This window comes from Beta vulgaris, chromosome 5 (genome assembly GCF_026745355.1).
Source record: "Beta vulgaris subsp. vulgaris cultivar EL10 chromosome 5, EL10.2, whole genome shotgun sequence".
Lineage (NCBI taxonomy): Eukaryota > Viridiplantae > Streptophyta > Magnoliopsida > Caryophyllales > Amaranthaceae > Beta > Beta vulgaris.
The window spans coordinates 2,705,341-2,731,115 of NC_079206.1; the positions used below are offsets into that span (position 1 = coordinate 2,705,341).

Below are 25,775 nucleotides of genomic sequence, written 5' to 3' on the forward strand. Positions count from 1 at the left end.
TCTCTAATAAATTAGGAATATTTGAATTGTTGATGGTTTTCTTTTTGTAATATTTTTTTATTTTTTAAATTAATTAGGTAGTTTTATTTTTTATTTTTTCATTAAAGTAAGTAGTTAGAATAGGGATGTTATGAGGGTAAAATGGGATTTCTAATATTTTGGTGTCCTACCCCACTTCCCATATAGAATAGAGATGTACTTCCTCCATAATTTAAAAGATTTTCTATTTAAAAAAAAAGTTATATTATTTTTCAATGGGAAAAAAACGTTAGAAAATAATGTAATTTATCTGTTCCGAATTAAATGCAACAAATTCATTTTTATACATGTCGATGTATTATTTTGACTATAAATATCTATAATTACATAAAAGTAAAAATTATAAAAATTACATTTTTTGAAAGTACATCACGAGATGAATCTAACAAGATTCACTTCACTATGTTTTTCATTATGTACAAGTCACACACCTTAGTCAAAGTGAAAAGTGTGAATAGTGAAAAAAATGAAATTGTTGCATTTAATTCGGAACGGAGGAAGTATATGATATGTTTCCTTATGTATAGAGTTTTAGGTTTATATGGTTTCCTATTTGGTGCAACATATATATATATGATGAAATCAATAGAAAGAGGCAAGCAATTAAACTTAAAACACTTCTTGACAAAATCCAACAAACCTTAGACATTTAGACTCTTTTTGAAGGGTCTTCCAAAATTTTAAATAATTATGATAAATCACTTGGTTAATGTTGTTTAATTATAATGATATCAAATATTATCATACATGTTTAACTTTCATCTAATTTTTCTTGGTATTAAAGAGGCCATAAGTGCAAGAGATTAGAGTCGGTCATATGATCTCCAGAACATGGAGATATGCTCTATTCAACCGAACTATCTCTCCCTTGCATTATTTTCATCTAATTAAATGGTATGGTTGAGGAGTCAAATTCTATTCCAATATTTAGGGAGTGCATTAATCATCATACCATGCCTCAAATGAGCATAGGAAAAGATCAAATTGAGCAGAAAAGTGGCTTTAAGTGTACCATGTTGATGGTACACAACATGATACATTCGTGTGTATGATAAATATTATACTACTCCGTTGTTTTTAATTGTTACGTTTTTCTTTTTTATGCCATTTTTACATTTTTCAAAATCAAATATTTTTTTGGTTATACTTCTTTTTTCTTGCTTTTAGCAACAAAAAAAAAATCGTTCTCCCTAGAAATGAAGTTTAAGAATTAGAAAATATTGAGGGAATATATATTTAGAAATTTTTGTGATTTGTTTGTGATGATAAATTCTCATCTATCAATTTATGTATCTAGGAACTAGGAAGTACTATATTTTTTTTTGGTGTTTGCACCCGGTTCACCTTTCAGGTTGCATCCGAATCGAGGCCAAGTTCGAGATTGTTAGGTTCCATTCTTCTCGCAAGGATGTTACAGGAATTCGAACACGGATCCGTCTTCCCAACTAGGAAGTACTATATGATAGAGCATAGATGCTTTCTAATGAATTGAGATCCTCATTTGTGGCTAATAATCATCTTGAAAAAAAAAAATGATCCATATTGTGCACACTAAAATGACCGTATCGCGGGATATATTTCCTAATTGGTAGTAGTATTTTTATCCATTTTATTTTAAAAGAAAATGAGAGAATGCGTTTGAATTATTGTGGTTCTATGGTGCCAGGTGGGTAACTTTCCCGCGCGTTGTTTGGTAATGATTATATCATCTTTTTTTCATGCTCTGTCTTTTCTATGATTGTGAGGTAATTGTTGACAACTTGACATTTTCTAATCCAAACCTCAAATCGGCAACCCTTCCAATAAATAGATAACAATATGAGCTGAATGAACACTATAATTTCAGCATATCAACACATATAGATATACTTCCTCTGTTTCTAAATAAGTGCAACATTTCTTGTTTTTACGTTTACCAATGCATTATTTTAACCATTAATATCTTCAATTATCAATAAGTAAAAATTATAAAAAGTTGATATCAAAAAAATTCACATTCAGACGAATCTAACAAGATCCCACATGACGATGTTTTTCCTAAAATGTAAATCACCAAAGCTAATTAAAGTTCAAACTGTGAATAGTAAACACTATGCAAATGTTGCACTTATTTAGAAACGGAGGAAGTATTATATATTTCCTCTGTTTCTAAATAAGTGCAACATTTTTTGTTTTCACGTTTGTCAATGTATTATTTTACCTGAGGAAGAAATTCGGAGATCTTACTGTTAATTCCCAAAGAATTTGTAAACGTATATATATCGTTATTTTGGGATACCGAAATCTAGAATATCACGCATAGAACAAGTTATAGCGCCTGAATAATAGAGATTCTGTTAATCCCAAATTTTCATCCATAAAAAGTGGAATTTTTTTCAAAGATATTATTCAAGGTTGTAGAGTGATGCGCATCAGCTATGGAGGGTTGGAGGTGTGGAGATGAGAACCAGTCTTCCATAAATTGTGGCCCTATTTTCCTTTGAAAAAAAAGAAAAAAAACAGTAGAACGCTGCTACCATAAATTGAACGCTATAAAAGATGACGTTTGGGAAAAGCTATCCAAAAGCTACTTGAAATTCCAACAGCTACTCAAACCTCTACTATGTCAAACACTTAATTAGTGTTTTGACCTAGTCAAAACACTAAAAGCTAGTACAAAAATTGTTGCCGAAAAGGGCCAAAGTTGATTTTTTCAATGATAAATTTTATATCGTGATGTATCAAACAATCTTTAAAGAAATTATGGAAACAAAATGGCATGCATCCAAAAACATTGGATTTAAATTTACAATGACAAGTTGATAACATCATCTCGAGAAACCCAAAATGATGCTCACAAGGAGCAATACACAATTTTCTTCTATGCCTTTGCTCATACCAAATATTTTCAAGTACTCTTGGATAGTTGGACGCATATATATGTATTCAATATCCTTTCCTTTAACTCATCAAACTAAATTTTAAGAGAGATGAATTTGCATTCACTTAGGGTACATTTACTCATCTGAACTTATCGTAACTTATTTTACACGTTTGTATAACTTATCTTAACTTATCGAAACTTGTGTTTTTCTAAACTCTAACTGGTAAGATAAAAGAAAAGATCAATCTATATCAAAAGCTACCCCCATAACATCTCTATGGAAGAAATAATTCCCTACCCCTAAAACATGGTAGAGGTTTGGATATGTAGATTTCATGAAATTCAATGAAAGAATTAACAAAGAGTACTACTTACAAGTTACAAAGATGTACAAATGATCAGTAGAAGAGAATGCTAAAGGAAGAAAAGAAAAGGCAAGAAACCATACAAATAAAGCTCTTTGTCTCAGCATTTTGTTTTCTTCACCAACATTACTTCCTTGAGTTTATGATCAAAGCAGTTTTGTCTATAATCAACCCACATACAAAGCTGCCTTATAGCCTCTACCTTCTCATTCCCTAACCTCAACAGCTCCTCATCCTTTTCTGCAACCACCTTCTCCAACTGCGCCGCCTTTTTCTGCATCTCATACATCCCTCTCATCAACTTTAACTTATCAATCTTCTCCTTACTATTCACCTTATTTGCCTCTAACCTCCTATTTGCCTTCTCCTTCTCCTTCATCCCGACTTTATGATCTTGTTGTTTCTTGTCCTCCATTGTGATACTTGGTCCATATCCTGAGCCTGGAGGCTCATTCTTTTTCTCGTTCAATATACAATGCGCCCAGTTCTTGGCAACCTTGATCTCGCTTGACACCCTACACAACCTTTCTAAGAAATCGCATTCTTTACTCTCCAACTTGCTTAACAAACCCTCCATCTCCTTCATCATTTCATTGATTGCTTGAGAAACTACCCGTAACTCAGCTTTCCCTGATGATGTCTTCATCACTTGAGCTAGTCTTTTTTGAATACCTGGATGTTGTTGCTCACAATGCTCCTTCATCTTTTTCCAGTTCTCTTTATTCTCACTATGTAGTTGTTCTGACACTCTTACTCTCTGGCTTAATATACGAAGTTTATCCTCGAAATTTTTCCTGAACTCTTCTGCCACTTCATCCATCTTCCTCTCTGTGGCCTGAAGAAATCGCCCTTTCATTAATTTACAGTCTGCCCTTAACTTCTTGATTGTTTCCTCTTGTTGTTTTAGGACAAATTGCTGATCTGAAAGCTTGAAACTCAGCTCATTGTTTTGATTTTCTAGCTGGTTTAGTCTTTCTGAGAAGTTTTTCCTCTCAACTGATAATTCTCCCTGTAAATAACTTTTCTCGTTCTGTCCCACTTGAATCGTGCTCTGGAGATCAGCGATTTGGTCTTCTTTCTCTGTCAATGTGATTTCCTGTTCCAATATCTTCACTTCTAGACTTTCTTTCTCTTCTCCTAACTCGTTATCCTCATCAAGGTTGCTTTTCATGTCTTTTTCTCGATGCAGCTTACTTACTTCATCAGTCAATGCTACTATTTCAGTAGACATGTCATTCTGCAAGTACGAGAACACATCTCCTCTATCTTTCAGCTTCTTCTCGAGTTTTGATATTCTCCCTTGAAGTGACTCATTATCTTCAGTTAGCCTACTGATATCATTGTTCTTGATATCTATCTGTCTTTCAAATTCTTCCTTCAAATTACTTGTCTTTGCTTGCAGTTCCTCTATTTCCTGTTTTAACTGAACATTTTCTTCTTCTTTTCTCGCGATTGCCTTTTCATTTTCGCTTCTATGGCTGCATAAATTCTGTACCTCTAATTCTAGATTCTTCACCGTCAGTAATGAATCCTCCTTCTCTTTCTGCATTTTCTGAACTTCTTGAATCTTGCTTGCTACTTCTATCTTAAGATCACCCATCCTCGACGAGAACTCAGAATTTTCTCGGGATTTCTTCTTCACATCTGACTCTAATTTTGTGTTCTTCTTTGTCATAGACCCCAATTCGCGCTTCAATTTGTTCACCTGAACTTGCAAGTTCTCATGCATAGAATCAGAGCCGTTGTTATTGGTCTGATGCGCCTTACATTCATCATCAATATCACCTTTATGTGCATTATTAAACAAACAATCCACATTTAGTTTTAGATGGTTAACCTGTATCATCAACCCCTTTATTTTAGACACCTCAAATACCAAACCATCTCCTTCATTAACTCCCTCAACCCCATTGATCTCTTTTGCTATATTTTCAAGTCTCGCAACCTGATCTAGCAGTTGTTTGTTTTCCACTACTCGCTCTTCTGATGTCTTTTTCACAGCACACATTGCATCCAACTTGACATTAAAAGACGAAAACTCCGACTCTAGTTCCTGCATCAAACTCGAAATTTCCCTCTGCAAACACTTCTGCTTTTGAACTAAGGATGAAACTTCTCTTCTTTTCTCATCAAGTTCATTTCTCAATTCTTGCATAACTTTCTCATGTTTCTGTACTTTTTTCTCTTCAGTGTTAATAACATCCTTTTCTGACGATTCTGACTCTGAGTCTGAACTCGAGGTTGCTGTGAAATAACCTTCATCTTCTTTTCCTCCATTAACAGTTGGAGATAACTGCCCTTTGAGGTCATCATATTGTTCATAAACAAATTGATATCGTTTGTGGAAATCCTCAATCAGCTCAATAAGCTCTGATTCTTTTCTTAAAATTGCTTCTGCATTTCGGTTTCTTCTGTTCTGACGTCGCTCTTTTACAAACTTTATAATCTTTGGTACTAATTTGTTTTCTATATCTGCAACAGAGCAGGATCCATGTTAAAATCGTGGTGTTGTTTGCATTATTAGTAATTCCAAACAATAGCAGCATATCCTATAGCCTATATGAGATGGAACTTAATTTATGCTCAAAACATATATTGTAACTAAATCAACCCATGATGATATACTACTGTGACTCGAACTTTGTAAGGTTTATGGTGTATGAAAGTGTGTAGAATGGAACATTAGTCCACACCTCTGAGATATGGGATTGTCTTACTGGCACATTCTGTTCCAAGACATGTTCCTCATGACAGTTTTTTTCCTCTTCAATCACTAAGATTGCATTGAGAAATAAACATCTATGTTATATACTTGTAGTCTTCATTCTATGAATTGCGCACAATATCTGTGTACAAGTTTTCACTCAGGATGACAAAATTAATAAAAATTTACTCTGTATTAATGAATCTAACAGTATGTTTTCTAGTATAAGTTTATTTAACATATTATTGGAGATATTAGTGGTCAAAGTAAATGTCCTAGTGTGCCTTACAATAAAAAGAAACGGATGGAGTATCTCTGTATTTAGTCAAGCAACCTAGTGTGACTTGCAAGAGTGCTAATGAAACATATGAAACGGACGAAAAGAGAGGAGAGAGCATTATTATTGTGGTTGGTAAGGGTTAATGGTTAGTGTGTGGAGAGGGGGCAGTATGCCAAAATATATCATAAACTCATAGGATGTTTTGTAAAAGACATTTCAAAAAGAAAAACTCATATCTTGTCTCTTAGGAAGATGCAAGTGCAACTGATGTGAAAGTATGCGACTCCTTTAGATGATAATAATTTGTATTTACTCCGTTTCATAATACTCGCTACACTTTCCATTGTGGAAAGTTTCACACTACTTGCTACTTTTCCTTTTTGGGCAATAAACTCTCTCTATCTCTCTTCTCTCACATGGGTCCCTTTTCTTCTTACTCTCTACACTCTCTTCTCCAAAAATTGCCTAGGAGTCCGTGAATTCAGAAGTGTAGCAAGTAAAATGAAACGGAAGAAGTAGATTGAGAGAGAATATCACCTATTTTAGACTGCTTCAGCTCTTCAACTTTTGTTGGATCCAAGTGATTCTCATACAAAGTCTGCATTAAGTCCCTCCACCGGCGCTTTGTCATTTCTAGTGGCGCTCCAACAAAACTTGACGGCAGCATCTGAGCAGAAAATTCGGAAACTAATGTTTAGTGAAATTAGAATTAAGAATTTCAACCAATCACTTAGAAATTACTACTTTCATGTTCAAAATTTTCAAGCAAAGGTTTTAGTCACAGTAAATATGGTGACAAACATGATTATACTCCCTTCATTAATGAAATAACACTTCATCCATGTTGAAATAACGATCACATCGTCTGAACTTATAGCCGAAAATAAAGCACAATTTTACCAAATAAGAACTTTTGTTATAGTTGTATCATTCCCCCCACTTTTCCCATCAATCAATCTTTAAAAGAGTAATTCAAAAATATGAATCACAAACCATTAAGAAAACTTCTTCATGACATTGAAAAAGCACATGTGATACTTGTTCCCAAAAGGAGGAAATATCTCCTTACTTTTGATTGCAGATTGTAACCATGATCACAATCAGTACAAGATAAAATCAATTTATGCATGAAAAGATGAGGAGATTTAGAGGTTACTATTACCATTTACCAGTTTATGGCCCAACAGAGCTGTTATAAATCTTACTCCCTTCGTTTTTTAATTGCTACAGCCTACATTTTCCTTAAATGGTTGTTTCTTTTTAATTGCCGCATTTTCTTTATTTGGGATACTTGACCCACATAAAGTAATACTATTATACTTGTTTTTCTCTTTTCCACCCAAAAGTACAAATTTTTCACTTTTTCCCATTATTTTACATTAAAAAGCCAAAAAATACCATCCAAAAAGCTTGAAAGTGACATTGCCTAAATTGTTGTGCATACAACAACGTAACAATTTAAAAAAACGAGTGAGTATATAGTACAAATATACAATCAAATTCTTCTCTCACGACCAAATTTAATTTTTAAGTCATCATCCAAAACCTCCTAACTTTTTAGGGGCTATAAAAGAGTTGTATTACCACGCGACAAGATGTATGGGTATCTTTACGCGTTACTCGAATATAGATTAATTAACTTGACAGCATGATCACAGCTTATTGACTTAATTGCTATTAAATGCTTTAACAGTCAAAATTTTCATTATGATTCATCAAACAATAGTGACATTTACCAAAACCAAGCCTACCACCACTTATGGACAGTTAGAAGACACCAAGAGATCCTTATGCCAACACAACTAATTAAAAGGGGTTGAAATAACGATCTTTAAATGAACAAAAGGCAGACTTTTAGAATATATTTATTATTCTCAAACTACTACTGCCTTCGTTTTTTATTATGTGCAACGATTTGACATAAAGTAGAGAGGGAAAATGTCTAATCGTTGCAAATAATAGAAAACGGAGGTAGTATCTTTTCTCTCTTAAGGGAAACCAGGAACATATACTCCAATACTCAACCAAATAAACTCATGCATTATAGCAAGAGGGGCCACAAAATAAATTTCAACATCAAAAAGAACAAATCACATAAATCTACTGATGAGCTTCAACTTTTCAACAGCTTGAATACAGTCATCATTAAAAATATGAAACAACACAAGAAGTTGATTATCATGATATAGAAAGCTAGATAAGGGTCCCACTTTGGGAGGAGTAGAAGATTACCAGATGTTTAATACTTTAATATATCATTATATTCTTTTTTATTATTATTATTAAGAAAGATAATTGATCCAAAGATTAACCTCCGCTATGCTCCTAGCCTACAGGGCACAACGGCTCAAAGGTTGGGTACAACTAGATAACCCAGAAAAAAATGCCCCGCATATGGTTGGGATGATTCAAAAATGTTATCATTTTTTTTAAAAGAGAAATTTCATTAATTGATGGCCAAATGGCATCTACAATAAGTATTAATGAAAAACGAGACATAACAGACAAGATCCAATCAAATTCGTCTTCTTAATTCCCCCTAAAAATATAAGCAAAATGTTTTCTTAATTCCCCCTTAATATATAAGCAAAATATTTCCTTAAAAAGGAGAAGCTAATTACCACAAATCTGGGTTTTACAAAAGAAACTAAAAGAAAGAAGACGTTTTTTTATCAGCTTTTATATGAATGTTACATGTAAAAAGCAGCAATTTTTTCATTTCACCAACTAACCTGAAAAAAACAGCAATTTGCATGCATAGGCGAATAAAAACAAAAGAAATTTAGATATCTTATAACATATATAACATATAGTATAAGACAAATAATTTATCTAGAGAGAAAATATAGAAAAAGTTGAAAGAACATGGGAAAAAGAAAAGAAAAAAAAAAAAAAAGTTGCATGGTTCCTTTCTTTTTACCTGGAATAATTTGATGATGAAATCCTAACACCTTTAGAAGCTCAATTATTCCATTTCCAGAGAGAGAAAAGCCAGAAAACCCGTCATATAAGAAACTGCAAATCCCAAAATAATGGTAATGGAAAAAAAAGATTGCAAGTAATAAGAGAGAGAATTTGCATGAGAGAAAAAAGCTGTAATTATATTTGAGAAAATTGGCCACCTAATATATCCCTTTAATATAGTAGTATATAATATTTATAAGAAAAAAAAAAGCGGAAATAAAATAGATCATGCTGACAACTTTGTGATTTTACCAAGTACTAATTAGTATTATTATGCTACAAAAAATAATTAAATTAAGCAAAGATTATTACAAGTTGGGGATGTATTATCATGTATGATTGTATTCATGTATGTGCTCCTATTACCAAGTCCCTAGATCATATTCAGGCGAGTGGTCTGCCACTACTACGAACTAAAACACACCAATATTATTATCTTCTGGAATATGGAAAGGTTGGGTTTGAGTTAATTAGTTATATAAGTTGACAACAAATGTATTTTGATCTTAGTTATTGAGAGCTGCTATTAACTGATCTGTTTCATGTGAGACCGTTAAAGTTGCGCATCTGATGTAATCAAGACATATCTCTAGTTTTGTATTTGTAAATATTATAAAAAGTTATGTTATAACAAGATTTCACGTGATTATGTTTTCATTCACATATAAATCACAAATCAAGATCAAAGTGTAATAAAAAACCATGAGAGAGAGAGAGAAAGCCCCTAGTGAGAGAAACCCCTCCCTCCAATGGAACGTAGTATCCAAGAGAAAACCTAGATCACCCTCCACCCCCAAAGCTTCTCGAACCTGTTTTGTAAACTTCCTCCCCAGCACCATGAACACAACGGATATTGCAGCCATGTTCAAGATCCATGGGACAGTTGACTCTGTCTACATCCCCTCAGGCCAACTCAAAAAACCTCACCAATGTGCTTTTGTGCGTTTCATATACCCTCAATCTTTATTATCAGCAATTAGAGATGAGCATGGAAGATGCCTTGGTAACCATAGAATCACTGTACATCATGCGAAGTTTGATAAACCCCCAGATAAACCAAACCATAGACATCACAATCCCTCCCCTCTTCATACCAAACCCCCCGCCTTTGACCACAAGACCTTCCACCCAACCCATCGCCCAGCGCACAGAGATTCCAGAACCTATAAGGAGGCCTTCTCCAACATTCATCCTGAGAAATCCTCATCCCAGAGCACCCCAAAACCGCCACCTGTACCCAAATCGACCTACACCTTACCAAATCCGCCGCTCCACCGAGTCATGAGTTCCCGTGCATTGGGGGAGGATACAGAAAAGACAAGAGAATCACTGGGAGAAATTGACATAGAAGGTGAGTTCGCGGCTGCATTGAAAGGAGAAGCATGTGAAGAAATAAAAGAGATGCTTGAAAGAAGTGCTGTAGCCGTGGCAAACTCTTCACAATCCTCTGAAGATATTCTAAGTCATATCCTAGCTGAAGGAGTAAACTGTCTCAAGATAAAACCAATGGGGGGAATGCTTCATCTCATCATTTTTGAAACATTTGCAGACAAGAAGGAAATGATGGAATGCAAATGGCTAGAGAAGTGGTTCCTCGTACTCAGGAATGTCAATGATGAATCAGCCATGGTCTGGAGAGAGACATGGTTAAAAGTGCAGGGGATGCCCCTTATAGCATGGAGTCATGAAAATTTTTATAAGATCGGATGTGTATACGGCAGGGTTATCTCAGTCAATCAAAAAGACTTCGAATGTGCATATATTTTGGTATTCACTGATTATCTTTTTCAGATAAACAATTTGATATCTATGGAGATTCAAGGTAAACAATATTCAATCTTTGTCTCCGAGGCAAATAGTCCAGGGTCAGTCATGCAAAAATCAAGTCATCATCCTGGGAATCATGTGCATGGGATTGCTGCAAATCAGTCTCCAAATGGTATGGGGTCCCCTTCAAAAAGCAACCCTAGGAATCTCACTCCTCCCTCCGCAAAATCTGACCAATGGAAGTCAAAAGAGGTTGACACAAATCATTTGATCTCAATATCTAAAAAGCCACCAAAAAGCCAAAACGTCATCTCATTCCCCCCAGAAAATCTCAATGAACCTTTTCCTGGGAAGCCTCATGGACAGCCTTTTCGTCAATCTTCAGTAAATGATTGGTCGGGCCTCGGGTACTGCTCCCCTCAGAAAAGGAAAAATAACCATTCTCAATCTCCCATGCGAGAACCCATTGACTTCTCTTCTCCCTCTAAAATCATAGAGGTCCCACCACCAAAAAGCCTACCTCCCAAAAAGCCACCAGCCCAGCCCACTACATCTACTCCCCTCATAAACTCCCCAAACAAACCTCACCTCAAAAATGGGCCGATTCCCAACCCACCAAAACAAAACCATTCTTCTTCAGGAACAATAGACTCCTCATCTGGGTCTGGGCCTTTATTCCCACCAGGTTTTGAAGACAGAGTACCATCCCACATAAAAATTGCACAATTAGAAAAAAGGAAGAAAAAACTAGAAAAGAAAAAAAGATTAAAATTCAATGCTCAGAGCAAGATGACAGCAACTCCCCCTCCAAAACAACTATATGGAGCTATTGCAGTAGATGATGTCATTGAGCTGGCGAGTTTGCTGGGCTTATCATTTGATGGTCAATTATCTGAACTCAGAAGGCGTATCCAAGTGATCCTACAGGGGCAAGTGCACACTTGGGACAACCACCAATAGTAAGTCTGTCTTCAATTCTCATTCCCAAAATTATTTCTTATGATGATAATAATATCATGGAATATAAGAGGCCTCAATGCCCGGGTAAAAAAATCCTCCTTGAGGAAGCTGATCTCTCGACATGACCCGAAATTCATTTTTTTACAAGAAACAAAAATGGAATCTCTCAACCCAAAAACAATACGCTCCATCTGGAACTCGGACGATATTGATTGGCTTTTCATTCCATCAATTGGGAACTCTGGGGGTCTCCTATCAATGTGGAAAATTGACTACTTTAGCCTAACCTCCCATAAATCTGAAAATAACTGGATTGCATTGAACGGGAAGATTCCATCAAAAAATTTCCAAGGAGTCTTGGTGAATGTATATAACCCATGCTGTAGAGTTAGCAGGAGTAAAGTGTGGACATCCATCAGTGATTACTGGGCAGAATCCCAATCCCCAATGCTCATGGTTGGAGACTTCAACGAAGTCTTGGACCCAAGTGACAGAGGGAGTGGAATCTCCTCCCAATTAGGGGTTTTGGATTTTAAAAACTTCATTCAACAAACCCACCTGATGGAAATCTCAGCTTCAGACGGATGGTTTACATGGTTCAGTGGGCAGGCTAAAAGCAAGTTGGATCGACTCCTTGTAAACCCGGAATGGGTCTCATTATTCCCTTCTCTGCAGGTATCGATTCTAAGAAGGAATCTCTCTGATCATTGTCCCCTACTTGTGAAATCTGATGAATTAAACTGGGGTCCAAGACCCTTTAGGTTTCAAAACTGCTGGTTATCTCACCCCGGGTGTTTGCAAATCATAAAGGATGTGTGGGCTTCACATACCTCTGGGAACCTCACGGATAAACTGAAGGAAACAAAAAAAAGGCTGAAAATCTGGAACTCTTCTGAATTCGGGCATATTGATCGCAATATCGAGGAGCTTGAAGATAGGATACATAACCTTGATCTTATCTCAAATGGCAGAGACCTACAATTAGAGGAGTTGGCTGAAAGAAGATCGTCTCAGATGGAATTGTGGGTATGGCTTAGAAGGAAAGAGGCTTTCTGGGCCCAAAATTCTCGTGCAAAGTGGATTAAGGAGGGGGACAAAAACACCAAATATTTCCACACTCTCGCATCCACCAGGAAAAAGAAAAATACTATACCTGCTCTTATTACTAACAATGGTGTTGTATCTGACCCTGCAGGTATTCATCACGAGGCGGTTTCTTTTTTCAAGTCCATTTTCAAAGAGGACTTTTCATCTAGGCCCGTCTTTAATGGGCTCCAATTCAGATCACTATCCTGTGAGCAAGTATCACAACTTACGGAGCCTTTTAGTCACAAGGAGGTGGACGAAGCAGTTGAATCATGTGATCCGCAAAAGGCGCCTGGGCCTGATGGCTATAATTTTCGGTTCATAAAGGACTCATGGGACATAATCAAACTGGATGTTTACAATATCGTGGAAAATTTCTGGAATTCGGGCTCTCTCCCGAAGGGATCGAATGTGGCTTTTATCGCACTCATAGCCAAACGTGAAGTTCCGGAGGGTCTAAATGACTTTAGGCCTATTAGTATGGTGGGTTGCATTTATAAGATAATAGCAAAGCTTCTTGCAAGGCGCCTTCAAAAGGTTATGGACTCACTCATAGGTCCATACCAATCATCATTTATAGCGGGGAGACAAATTTTGGATGGGGCTCTGATAGCGGGGGAGCTTATTGATACATGTCGGAGAAAGAAAGTGCAACTATCGATTCTCAAGCTAGATTTTCACAAGGCCTTTGACAGCGTGGCTTGGAGTTTCCTTGATTGGACTTTGGATAAAATGGGATTCCCACCCAGATGGAGGATGTGGATTTCATCTTGTATAACGAGTGCTGCTGCTTCTATTCTCATAAATGGGTCCCCCACGGCTCCTTTCAAATTACATAGGGGGTTGAGACAAGGCGACCCCCTCTCTCCCTTTTTGTTCGATTTAGTGGTGGAGACCCTTAGCCTAGTTATCCAAAAGGCCTCTCACTTGGGTTTATGGGAAGGAGTGGAAGTAACAAAAAATGGTGAAAAAATTACTCATCTACAGTATGCTGATGATACGATAATTTTTTGCCCCCCAAACTTGGATTATCTGCTCAATATAAAAAAAACCCTCATTTTGTTCCAACTCGCTTCGGGTCTTCAAGTCAATTTTCATAAAAGTTCCATCATGGGCATACATGTTGATGAGATATGGTTACAAGAGGCGGCAAATGCTTTATTATGCAAAGTGGGAAGGCTCCCCTTCACTTACCTTGGTCTCCCAATCGGGGGGAATATTTCGAGACTAGCTCATTGGGATCCCATCATAAAAAAAATAGAGGGGAAATTGGCATCGTGGAAAGGGAGAATGTTATCGATTGCCGGAAGAATTACACTCATTAAGGCGTCCATCTCTAGTTTGCCTCTCTACTACATGTCCCTTTTTCCGGCTCCTAGAGGAGTGATAGAGGCTATCAACAAATTACAGAGGAACTTCTTATGGAGTGGAGAGCTGCGAAAATCCTCCCTAGCACTGGTAGCGTGGAATCAGGTTGTACTCCCAAAAGAAAGCGGTGGATTGAATTGTGGTAATCTGTTGAATAGGAATATCTCTCTACTATTTAAATGGATATGGAGATTATCTCATGATCCGGAATCGTTGTGGCAAAAGGTAATCAAGGAAAAATATGGGTATTCGCACACTACAACGGTGCATGATCTATGTATCCCGAAAGGGAGTGGCCCATGGAGATTCATTTGTGCAAGTATCCTAAATCACCCATCTGCTCGATCCTTCGTGAAAACAAAGCTAAGGAAAGCAGTGGGTAATGGTGTAAAGACCCTTTTTTGGCTTGATACATGGCTAGGGGACTCTCCTCTAAAGCTGCGCTTCCCACGCCTATTCACTATCGTGGACAATCCTATGGCATACATTGCATCCTGTGGCTCGTGGTGTGGGCGGGAGTGGGTGTGGAATTTCTCTTGGAGCAGGGTTTTCAGGCCACGAGATGCCGAGGAATGGGAAGAGCTTCAGGGTCTGCTAGGCTCGGTCTGTTTGTCTCCTTCAACAGACGATCGCTTGATATGGACTCCTCACAAGTCAGGTGCGTTTTCGGTAAAGTCATGCTCAAAGGAACTGACCAATACTGCTCTCAAGCCGCAGTCAAAAATCCGTATATGGGGAAGGCTTTGGAGGGGTTTAATCCCCCCAAGAATCGAGGTTTTCAGTTGGGTTGCTCTTTTAGGGAAATTAAACTCAAGGCAAAAACTGGCCACCTTGAATATAATCCCTCCTGATGATGCAGTTTGTATTATGTGTAATGGGGCCCCCGAAACTTCGGACCACCTGCTTTTGCATTGTCCCTTCGCATCCTCAATCTGGTTATGGTGGCTGGGAATTTGGAATGTGTCTTGGGTCTTTCCTAAAAATCTATTTGAAGCTTTCGAGCAATGGTACTGCCACAAAAAAAACCCGTTCTTCAGAAAGGTATGGTGTTCAATTTTTTCTATCATCATATGGACGATTTGGAAGGAGCGGAATGCTAGAATTTTCAGGGGAATCTCATGCTCCTCCAACAAATTACAAGATCTAGTGATAATCCGTCTCATGTGGTGGATTAAGGGATGGGGTGAAGCATTCCCCTACTCAATTGTGGAGGTTCTCCGCCATCCCCAATGCCTCTCATGGGATTATTTGAAGGCTGCTCCGGCAGCAACGGCGGTCTCTGTAGATGGGATGCTTTGGTCCCCGCCAAATGATGGTGTTATGAAATGGAATGTCGATGCTTCAGTGAATGCAGGAAGGTCCGCAATTGGAGGGGTCCTTCGAAACTCTCAGGGAATTTTTGTGTGTGTATTTTCTTGCCCAATTCCTTCCATAGAAATTAATTCTGCAGAAATTATTGCGATTTATCGGGCAATGCAAATCTGCTACTCTTTTGAATTCTTGAAACGGGCCCCTTTGGTTCTTGAATCTGATTCTGCAAATGCGGTCATGTGGTCGAACGAAAACGAGGGTGGTCCATGGAATCTGAATTTCCAATTAAACTTCATCCGCAATGCGAGGAAGGCGGGACTCAACATCTCCATTGTTCATAAGAAAAGGAGCTCAAACGCGGTGGCGGATGCCTTGGCCAAGCAAGGCTTATCAAGGACCGATGATTTTTTGGCATGGCTTTGAAGGATATAGATGAGAAAACCTGAATTGGGGGAAGAATTATATGGGGTCAATGCAGGGGCAAGCTGGATCGAGCTCGCATGAAGTTTTCGTCCCTAGCACCTGGTTTCATTGCTCATGTTGCATTCCTATTTTATGTGATTGTATCTGTGTTCCTTATGTGTACTAATGGGACTATGTACTGTTGTAATTGATGAATTTTGTGGCTTCCTCCTAGTAAGGTGTGTTTTTTCGAAACACTATAAAAGTTCTCCTTCATGGAGATACCTCACTTGGAGTTGAATCCTCAACTTTCCGGAATTTAATGGAATGCAAACAAATTATCAAAAAAAAAAGATCAAAGTGTAATAATTAAAAAAATGAAGGTAGTATTAGTTACGCATAAAATATCAAAAGTTAAGTAAAATACGTAAAAAGTTAATCTTTTATATATATATTGGTAAATTTCTTTTGTATTGGTTAGACTTATAATTTTCTTTTTGTAAGTTATACATACTATCTAAGACAAGAATCTGCCAATTATGAAAAGAAAAAACATTAAGACTTCAACAATTCGTTTATAAGTTACTCGAAATGACTAATCAAAGGTAGACATTAATAAACTAATGACTAGAGTACCATACATCAAATAAGAAAACAATTGACTTATAGCTGGTCCATAAATTGCAGGACTTTTCATCGTAATACTATAATCATGAAGACCTGTAATCCATTTTTGGCACTCCACTCTCCAGGGGCGTAGCCACTATGGGTTCACTGGGTTCAGTTGAACCCATAATGGATTTGAATAAGTAGAATATTTTGCAACAACTTCAGGAAGGCATGATTGTGGCGCAGTGGTAATCTGTGAACTTAGAGATGTGGTTCTCATTGCAAGACACGGGTTCAATTCTGCACTCTGTAATTTTCGGTTCCTTTCTTTTCTTATCAGTTTTTTAATGTTTTAAATTGATTTTTGTCATTCTCTTTTGATAAATTTCGTTTCTTCTCTTCTTTTTTTCATCTACTGTAGTTTTGAACTTGATCCTCTTCTCCCCTCCTATTTTTCTACCTGGTGAACCTATTATTTCTACCTGATGTCAACTGTATTCTTCATTTTATTTTTAAAAAAAGACTTAAATAAAGTTAAGTTGTTAATGATGTTTATTTGAGAAACTATTTATAATTTCCTCAAATAGTTATTCACTAATGAGATTTGCATCTCTGAAACTTTGATTTTTTTTTTTTTTTTTTGCGTCATATGAAATAATTTAATTGTCTAACATTCAAGTAATTGAACCCACATGTTATAATTCCTGGATACGCCACTGCCACTCTCTAAGGCTCCGTTTGGTAGGGTGTAAAACGTTTTCCCGGAAAACTGTTTTCCTCTATTTGTAGTTTTACATTGTTTGGTTGGCAAAAGAGTGTAAAACCATTTTCCTTTGAGGTAAAATTACTCTCCCAATGATGGAAAACCATTTTCCTTTCAAAATGAAGGGAAAACTACTTTTCTTATCTCTCTTATACACTCCTCTCACTACCTCCTTACTTTCCCTTTCATTTTCCTTTCATTTCATCATTTTTCTTACATCAAATCAAACAACGGAAAACTAATTTTGGAACTGTGTTTTCCATTGTAAATTGTTTTCCATGAAAATCATTTTACACTGAAAATGTTTTACGCCCTACCAAACGGAGCCTAAATGAAAATTTCATACAACCTTGTCTTACAAATTACAATTTTACATGAAAAAATAGCTCGACATTGGGTGAAATCAGTGAAAATTCTTTTCCCCCCAAGTTCTCAGTTATCTTTCTACATGTGACTGCAAAATCTAATTAAATTATCGGTAAAGGAGAAGGAGAAGAGCCTAGACTGTCATCAGCTGCAGCTTTTTGCTTCTTCCATTTGTATGCAGCCTCCAAAATTTTCAGGTTGGTCATTTGTGTCTCTTCCGGGAACGTATAATCATAGTACTCTTCAAATCTGTCGAAATTATAAAAATTTGAGATTAATTCGTACATGTGATGAGAACGCATTTAAACAATGAGTTTAGTTATTTGAAGAATGGTTCAGTGTTCACTAGAGAACAAGACATGTATATTGACGCATACAACTTTAGTTGGAAACTGAAAAGGAGCTAACCATGATCAAGTGAGCAAGGCTATATTAGACAATATACTTGTCTTCAGTGAAGCATTCTCCAAAGACCCTATTTCTTGAACAATCAGACATTCAGACTAGAGGGTCGAGTTTCATACTTGACGTCACATAAGAAAAACGTAGACAAAATATAGATACAATGATATTGTTTTACATGTCCATAAGCAAACCAAAGAATGTAATTCTAGAACATTCATGCATGTAATATGAACACAAGGGAAGGCAAGAAAGTGTTTTGCATACCCGCACGGACCATCCTCTGTCATCAAAGGCTGCCGCCTCTTGAGTTTCTTTGGCATCTTGGCTTGAACTAAACTAACATCACCAAACTCACCAAAATCTTTCTCCATATTAAGCCACTCATCCAAGAGCGCAGCTCTCGCTTCTTTCAGGTCCAGGGCAGAAACCGTAAAATGACTAAGGGCTTTTTCAAAGATCCCTGATGCATGGGACAAGAATTATAGAAGGATATCAGCTCTTCTGATCATTGGAAATGTCATTTCTTATGATAAAAGAAAAAACTTGAACTTATTTAATGTGAAATGCAGTAAAAAGATTAATTTTGTTAGCCTAGAATAGAAGAATTCAATTAAAAGTTTATGATGTGGGATGCAGCACAAAGATGAAATTCTTTTACTGTAAAATACCCAATGCCTGTTGTCAGGTGATCAGGTCAAACATACAGTTTGTTAAGCGTCCCATTAAAAAAAGATTTATATGGCAGATAATTTCAGTTAGCTTCCAAACTCTTAACTAGTGACAACAACTACCAGAAACCATAAACACCTAAAAGTTAACACAGACCAATATTCCAAGAATACGTAAAATGGAGGTACCATTTCATTTTACTACTCCACTCAAGTTCCTTGACCCTCTTTTATCAAGTGTTTGCATTCTTTTTCTTTTTTTTTTTTGGATTAGATAAATCAAGAATTGGATTAAAACGACACCAAGGCAGTGTTGGACAAAAGGACAACTTAAAGAGACTCAAACCCTAAAGCTAAGGTAGAGCAATTTATCTACAAAATCAAGAAATTTTAGGCAAAACGCACACACTAATTCCTGGGTTAGTTTCTAATGAGTGAGGTATAGTATCTTCAAACATAAAAGTGAAAATGCATTATTAAAAGGTCACCAGATGCTTACTTCTAGCATGTTGAACACACAATCTCTTCTTTTCATGTAACTGTTCAAGGACCTCACCCTCAGGCATGTCTGAGCCATAATTGTCCATAACAGCAGAAGCTTCAAATTTCGCATAGCTGATCCACACCTTCAGATGCTTTGTTCTGTCAAGCAGTCTCTCATATAATGCTCTTGTATTTTCAATTTCTCCCTCTGCTATCTCAAAATCAATATATGCCTGACATAAATCTCGAGTGTTAGTATAAATGTCATGTATGCATGTCTCAAAACATTCAACATGATCAATTTAACACAAAACACACTAAGGAGCTTGACGATCTCTTAAGCCTGCACACTTGACTGATATGATCCTCAATGCAAGCCATATTATATAACCTTTAACTATTGGCTTCAACGTACATGTTTTTCTCCAATAAAATAGGAAAAGAAATCCAAAAGAAAGGCCAAAAGTTAGATACCTTCCACAACAATTCTGACATATCCAATGCAGGTTGAGCTGTGGCAAGTTCATAGATAGCCCTAGCTCTATCTGTTTCGCACAAAGAACGCTCCAACTCAGCATACTTGATCCATGCAAAGCCATTCTCTGGCGACCACTCCAGATATTTCTTGTATAGCTTCCTGCACCTATCTATGTTTCCTAGTTGCAACTCCATCTCGATGTATTTTTTGAAAATCTGTTCACGAAAGCACGGTTTTTAGAGCAAATACATACAGATTTGATAGCTGTACATGTGCTAATGTAGTTCTACACAGTATGCTACCTTATTTTTTGGAGCCCTCCCTATGGCATTGCCCAATATCTGGCGTGCACCACTAAGATTCAACTGACGTATCTCAAACTGAGCTGCCAAAAGCCAGATCTTTGCAAAAGAGAATTTGTCATGAGGAATCAACTTGAGACATTTCCTGAATAAAGCAAGGACAACAATGAGTACCAAAGACTGGCATAACTTCAAAAAACAAAAAATATATAACCAGACAAGTGTGCTTAAGACAGCAACTTGGAGAATAGGATTATAAACATTTTCCTCCAGTTTCATGCACTAAGATCGAGAACAGATAGGGAAGGCTAGGAAAGATTAGGGAGGTACCTTTGTTAAAAGTATAGAACGGGGCTGCCAACATAAGAATACAAGCTTTCATGCAAAATTTGGAATAGCACATGAAACTGTAGTATGATTAGTGATTACCCATATACTCTATTCATGTAGCCTACAAAGACTGCTTTCCTATGAAAAGATGACAGACTGATTATAGCAATAAACTTCTTAGTTTCTCTATCATGCAGGAAGATCCTATTGATTACATTTGTCATCTTTAATATCCATGATTTACAGGGTGCCGTTATACACAATGCTGGTGGTGCGAAGAAATACTTTCCCTTGTACACATTTATTGTGGCCGGGTAATGTTTCAAAGCTTACAATGACAGAATGGTTATGTTACTCGGCATATATATTTGCAAGTCTTACAGAGAGACTCCATTGAAGACTAAAGAAGTATTGACATGGGTGGTAGTAGACATTCCATCTCGAACTACTGCACTTAGGTCTGTGGAACATCAAAGTAATATGAAATTCAGGTAAACAAAATATCAAGAAAATAATAGGCAATTCCGCACTTGCCAACTGATCATAGTCAGAAACTCAGAATTGAATAGCATGCATTAGGTAGAACCGTAGAACTCATAAGTGAAAACTCATGTGCTAGACCTAATATTAGTGCAACTCATGCCAAATTTCAGCATACAACTACAACACTTCCGAGATCAACTAAAATTTGCACACTGAGAATTATATATATAAGTATAGGCAGAAATTTCTGTCATTCCAATCGTTGCATCATTGCATGAAAGTCAAGTGTTCCTGGAAGATTAGGCTTCCATGGTCATTTGTGAAGTATAAATCCCATTAATTGGCCATGAAGGAAAAAATAATTATCTAAAGCAATGTCTTTGGCACTACAACAGCTGCCGTGCAGCCAGTAGATAACAGGATGCAGTTTCCAAATCATTGCAGAAAGATGAACTAATGTAGGGAACAAAACCACAAAAAAAAATATATATCTTTCACCAAAAAGAAAAGAAAAAAAAAAAGCAACACTTGTAACCATGCTAGTTCCCTAGAGGGCTAGACCAAACCTCCGGAGAAGAAAATAAGCAACATATACTCAAACTACATGATGCAAGATCTCTTAAATGACCTACATCCTTGATTAAGCAGATCTGCAATCAACTTTGCTTATAAAAGAGAATAGCACTTGCAACTAAAATAGGCACTGAGCTATCCTTCTTTAATAGACGATTTGGAAAGGAGCATACACTACACAAATACATGTGCCACTCACATTTTCCCAACAGAGAGTGCCCGACACTAGTGTCAATGTAGTGGCCATAAGCAAATTACCTGTATACATCTCTTGTTCGCTCCATATCTTGTTCATCGAGTTCTTCATATAAAGCATAGTTGATCCTAAAAATTATAAAGGAGAGTTAGTCAAATTCCATTGCCCTCCAAGAATATAAACATGTGGTTCACAATTGTATTCCCATATAAGAGCAATTAAGAAAAATTATCAATGCCTACCACAGATATATGTAACGCCGCCAGTAACGTTTCTCCGCAGCTGGAGGAACATTGGCTATTGCTCTCTCAAACACTTCTGTTACTCTATCTTTCTGGCCTACAATTTCCTCTAATTGAATGTAATCAAACCAAGTGTCATAGTTAAAGGGATTCTTCTTAACTTCATCCTCATACAGAAACCTCCTTTTTCTCGCAATTGCATCATCAATACCCTCCTTGTCCCCATACTGCTTCTCAAACTCAACAAAGTTCTTATAAACTTCCTCTGCTCGTCCTTTAGGTATATGGTCAAGTGCAAATTTATATATACATCTAGCGCGCTCTGTCTCTTTGCACTTTTCCTCAAACTGTGCATAAGCCACAAACAGCTGCTCTGCTTGTTCATCATCTGCCAACTTGTCAACAGCTCTCTCATAACAATTCCTAGCTCGAGCAATGTCCCCATTTTTCATTTCAAACTTTGCATAACGAATCCACGTGTCAACCTTTAAATGACACTGCAAAAATTTCTCATGTATTGCCCTGGCCCGTTCAATCTCATTGTAACGCAATTCAAACTCTATGTACGAGCACCATCCTCGCTGATCAGGCTGCCACTGCATCCATCTCTCAAAAACCTGTCTAGCACCAGCCACATTGCCAAGCATCTCCTCCATATGGATATACTTGTACCACAGTTGATCTACTCTGGGAAGCAAAGAAACAGCTCGATCCCACACATTCCGGGCACAGTTAATGAACTTATTCTTCATTTCCATGTCTGCATATTTTATCCATAAGGTATGATTCCTATAATCAACCTTTAAAGCACGCTCCCAAACCGAGCGAGCACGTTCAAAGTCCTTCTGTGACTCCTCCCATTGGGCATACTTGACAAACCCACCAACATTCGACCGTACCTTACATGTCAAATCCTCAAATTCCTGGCGTTTCTGAAGACGATAGTCTGCAAGCTCTGTTGAATCAATAATCTTTCGTTTGGGTGGGTGGAATTCAGATTCTCGGCATTCACGGCTTTCACGCAGAATTTGTTCAGCACTGATCTGAACAGTAGCAGGAGTTTTGTTCTTGATTCCGGTGGACCGAGGCAAATGTACTTCTGTTTCTTTCTTTGTGAGGGACCCTACAATAGAGGACGAGTCTTTGTATGAACCCATAGTTGCTGCTTGACTTCAGCACATACAAAAGATTCTATGTTAGCTCATATGAACCTGGAAATCAGCAAAAAAAACACAAAATTAACAAAACCCTTTCTCCATTATAGTGCTTAAATAGTTAAATCCAACCCATCAATTTGAAGCTCACCTAGTCAACTCCATTAATGACAATAAGGTTGTGATCGATAAATTGAAACTATATTCCACTTTTACAAATTCGAACTAGAATTTCCCTAATTCTCATCGACATACATTTCCCTAATTGTAAACTTTTTTAGATATCTGACTTAAAAATCAAATCACCAGAAACAATGCAAATGCAATTTTCCACCTACAGAAATCATTGAAAGTGATACAATAATATGAACTTCCTAAAACAACCGTCTAAAAACGCTATGCGAAACCCTAATTTAAGAGATTGCACTGGAACAAGAACAATTGTTAAACCCTAACACAAAATTTACGTGAAGTTGCTGAAATCACACAACGGTTCAATTCAGAATTATGAATATTAAAGCTTACATTTAGACTACTCGTAAACAAACCTTCGAAGTTTTGGAAAACCCAAGTTTCCGATCTCGTCGAAATAATTTTGATATATTGCCCGGAATTCTTTCCTTAAACTCTTCTTGATGGTATTGGTAGCTGCATTTTATACCCTTTGGTCTCCACTCTCCACTCCATCTTTTCTAAACTTTATGGTCCGTGGGCCATCTGATTTTTCTACCATTAATAGTGGGTCCGCTTCACCTAAATTTTTCGAAACTAAACTTAGGCTTGGCAATTAGCGGTTAGCAGTTGGACAAGTTTGGAACGCTACTTAAGAAAATCATGAGTGTTTGGTAAAGTAGTGGTTGTAGTAGCGGGTAGCGATTAGAATAGATTATGAGTAGCAGTTGTGAAACGTTACTACATGTAACATTTGAGATTTAGAGGTAGCAGTCTACCAAATAAACACTATATAATAGCATAAGGTAGAATTATTAACCAATGTTTTTTATTTTTTTTCCTTTTACTGTTTATTAATTGTTTTGTTTTATGGCAATTCAATATTTGTTTTACAATAGCAGAGATGTAATTTAAATATTTATTTTAAAGATAATATATTTTACAAGTATTTTAGTTCAAACTGGTAATATAATTTTTTCTAGGGTTGAATATTTTCTTAAATTTATACATTTCTTTGAGCAGCTAAAAAGTGGTATACTCCTTTTTGTGTAACTTCTTAGAAAAAATAAATATTGAATTTAACTATTGAACGAACATATGAAATTATTTTAGTTAATTTCATATTAGAATAAATGTCATTTTATTGCATTTTACAATTCCAACAGCTACTTTTGTCAAACACTTCTAATCAAACAACTAATTTAATCGTTGATCGCTAACAACTACTAGTAGACAGCTAGCAGCTACCTCTAACAGCTACTACAACCGCTAGTTTTGCCAAACAGGGCCTTAGTTCCTTTTCTTTTAGATTGAACAAAGATAAACGGACTGAATTGAGAGAAATTGAACTAAAAAGAACTGAAATAATAATAAGAAGAAGAAGAATTAATATTAGTAACATTAATAATAATAATTAATGATATTATGATAAGAATACTAATAATATGAACAATAATAATAATTATTAATAAAAAGTTATTGTTATTGTAATTATAATATTCATACTAATAACAATATTAATAGTAATATTAAAAACAAATATGATAATTAAAACATTAATCAAGACTGAATTGAACTAAAACGAACTAAATTGAAATAAAAATAAGTCCCACGGCCTTATTAGTTCTAATTTCACCTTACATTCACACCTTATTAAACCTGATCAAATTTGATTTTTTAAAAGTTAAACGCACCCTAAATGTTACTATTTGTCTGTGACAATAGTTTAAGGGAAAAAAATTTGCAAGAAACAACCTTATATCGGTTATTTCAAAAGAAAACGTTCTGGTAAATCTTACCTTTAACTTCTAAATTTTGTGTCGACTTCCTTTTTGTTATCTTTATTATTATTTTGAATAGTGCATTACATATATTTATTGCCAAATTAAAAGTTCAAGATATGTTTTTATTTTTATTTTTGCACCATATTTGAAACTAATGTTAAAATTCAAGGAGAGGTTTCAGCGTATGATACATAAATATATGTTGACCTACCATTCAAAATATATATTTTTCAACGAATATTGAAAGTAGATATGTAATTTCGGTTATCTGACTTAACAAACAAATATTTGGATTTGATTTACGATATTTATTAAATTGCTTAAAAATATTTTAAAAACTTATCGGTGAATTTAAAATATTCAAGAGAATTAATCTGGGAGAATTTGCCATGTGAAGGGACCTAATGCTCGTGATTTCTAATTTAGTATTAAGCTAAGAGATAGATTTTTTTTTAAGTTTTAAATTATTATTTATGCTTCCCCTTCCTTACACCAAGTAGTCACTCCATCTATTAAGGACATCTAAGTCTAATGGTGTTAATGTCACAATGTCACATTTCACAATATCGATTTATGAGGGCAACACTTCGGTATAGGGAAAGTTTGTTCAAAGTTTTGGACTTGAGTTGAAACCCTAGGAGAGATTAAGCTTAGGTCTT

At 36.2% G+C, this 25,775-nt stretch overlaps 2 protein-coding genes across 5 annotated transcripts; both read right to left on the reverse strand.

Annotated features, from left to right (window-relative positions):
- Nucleotides 1-3,161: 3,161 nt before the first annotated feature.
- On the reverse strand, nt 3,162-10,267 carry LOC104892664 (COP1-interactive protein 1). The gene is made up of 3 exons (XM_019249411.2): nt 9,172-10,267; nt 6,789-6,918; nt 3,162-5,739 (listed from the first exon to the last, which is right to left on the reverse strand). Exons 2-3 carry the CDS (start codon nt 6,916-6,918, stop codon nt 3,368-3,370), a joined length of 2,502 nt encoding a protein of 833 aa, XP_019104956.1. The 5' UTR covers nt 9,172-10,267; the 3' UTR covers nt 3,162-3,367.
- A 6,379-nt stretch (nt 10,268-16,646) lies between these two features.
- LOC104892190 (uncharacterized) lies at nt 16,647-23,865 on the reverse strand. 4 transcript variants are annotated; one of them, XM_010678035.4, is made up of 8 exons: nt 23,710-23,865; nt 22,008-23,177; nt 21,828-21,893; nt 20,184-20,328; nt 19,878-20,096; nt 19,420-19,636; nt 18,517-18,712; nt 16,647-18,096 (listed from the first exon to the last, which is right to left on the reverse strand). In XM_010678035.4, the coding sequence occupies exons 2-8, from the start codon at nt 23,162-23,164 to the stop codon at nt 17,949-17,951; spliced, it is 2,148 nt and encodes a 715-aa protein (XP_010676337.1). In that variant the 5' UTR covers nt 23,165-23,177; nt 23,710-23,865; the 3' UTR covers nt 16,647-17,948. The 4 variants fall into 4 exon arrangements, with proteins under 4 accessions (XP_010676337.1, XP_010676339.1, XP_010676336.1 ...); XM_010678037.4 differs by having other exon boundaries at nt 23,687-23,865; XM_010678034.4 differs by having other exon boundaries at nt 22,008-23,218; nt 23,687-23,865.
- Nucleotides 23,866-25,775: the final 1,910 nt, after the last annotated feature.

Coding starts and splice junctions, on each gene's coding strand:
- LOC104892664 (XM_019249411.2), bottom strand. CDS start 6,918: ATGCTGCCGTCAAGTTTTGTTGGAGCGCCACTAGAAATGACAAAGCGC. Junction 5,740..6,788: donor GCTGAAGCAGTCTAAAATAG/GTGATATTCTCT, acceptor GCTCTGTTGCAG/ATATAGAAAACAAATTAGTA.
- LOC104892190 (XM_010678035.4), bottom strand. CDS start 23,164: ATGGGTTCATACAAAGACTCGTCCTCTATTGTAGGGTCCCTCACAAAG. Junction 20,097..20,183: donor GGAGGGCTCCAAAAAATAAG/GTAGCATACTGT, acceptor TTTCGTGAACAG/ATTTTCAAAAAATACATCGA. Junction 19,637..19,877: donor TGTCAGAATTGTTGTGGAAG/GTATCTAACTTT, acceptor GATTTATGTCAG/GCATATATTGATTTTGAGAT.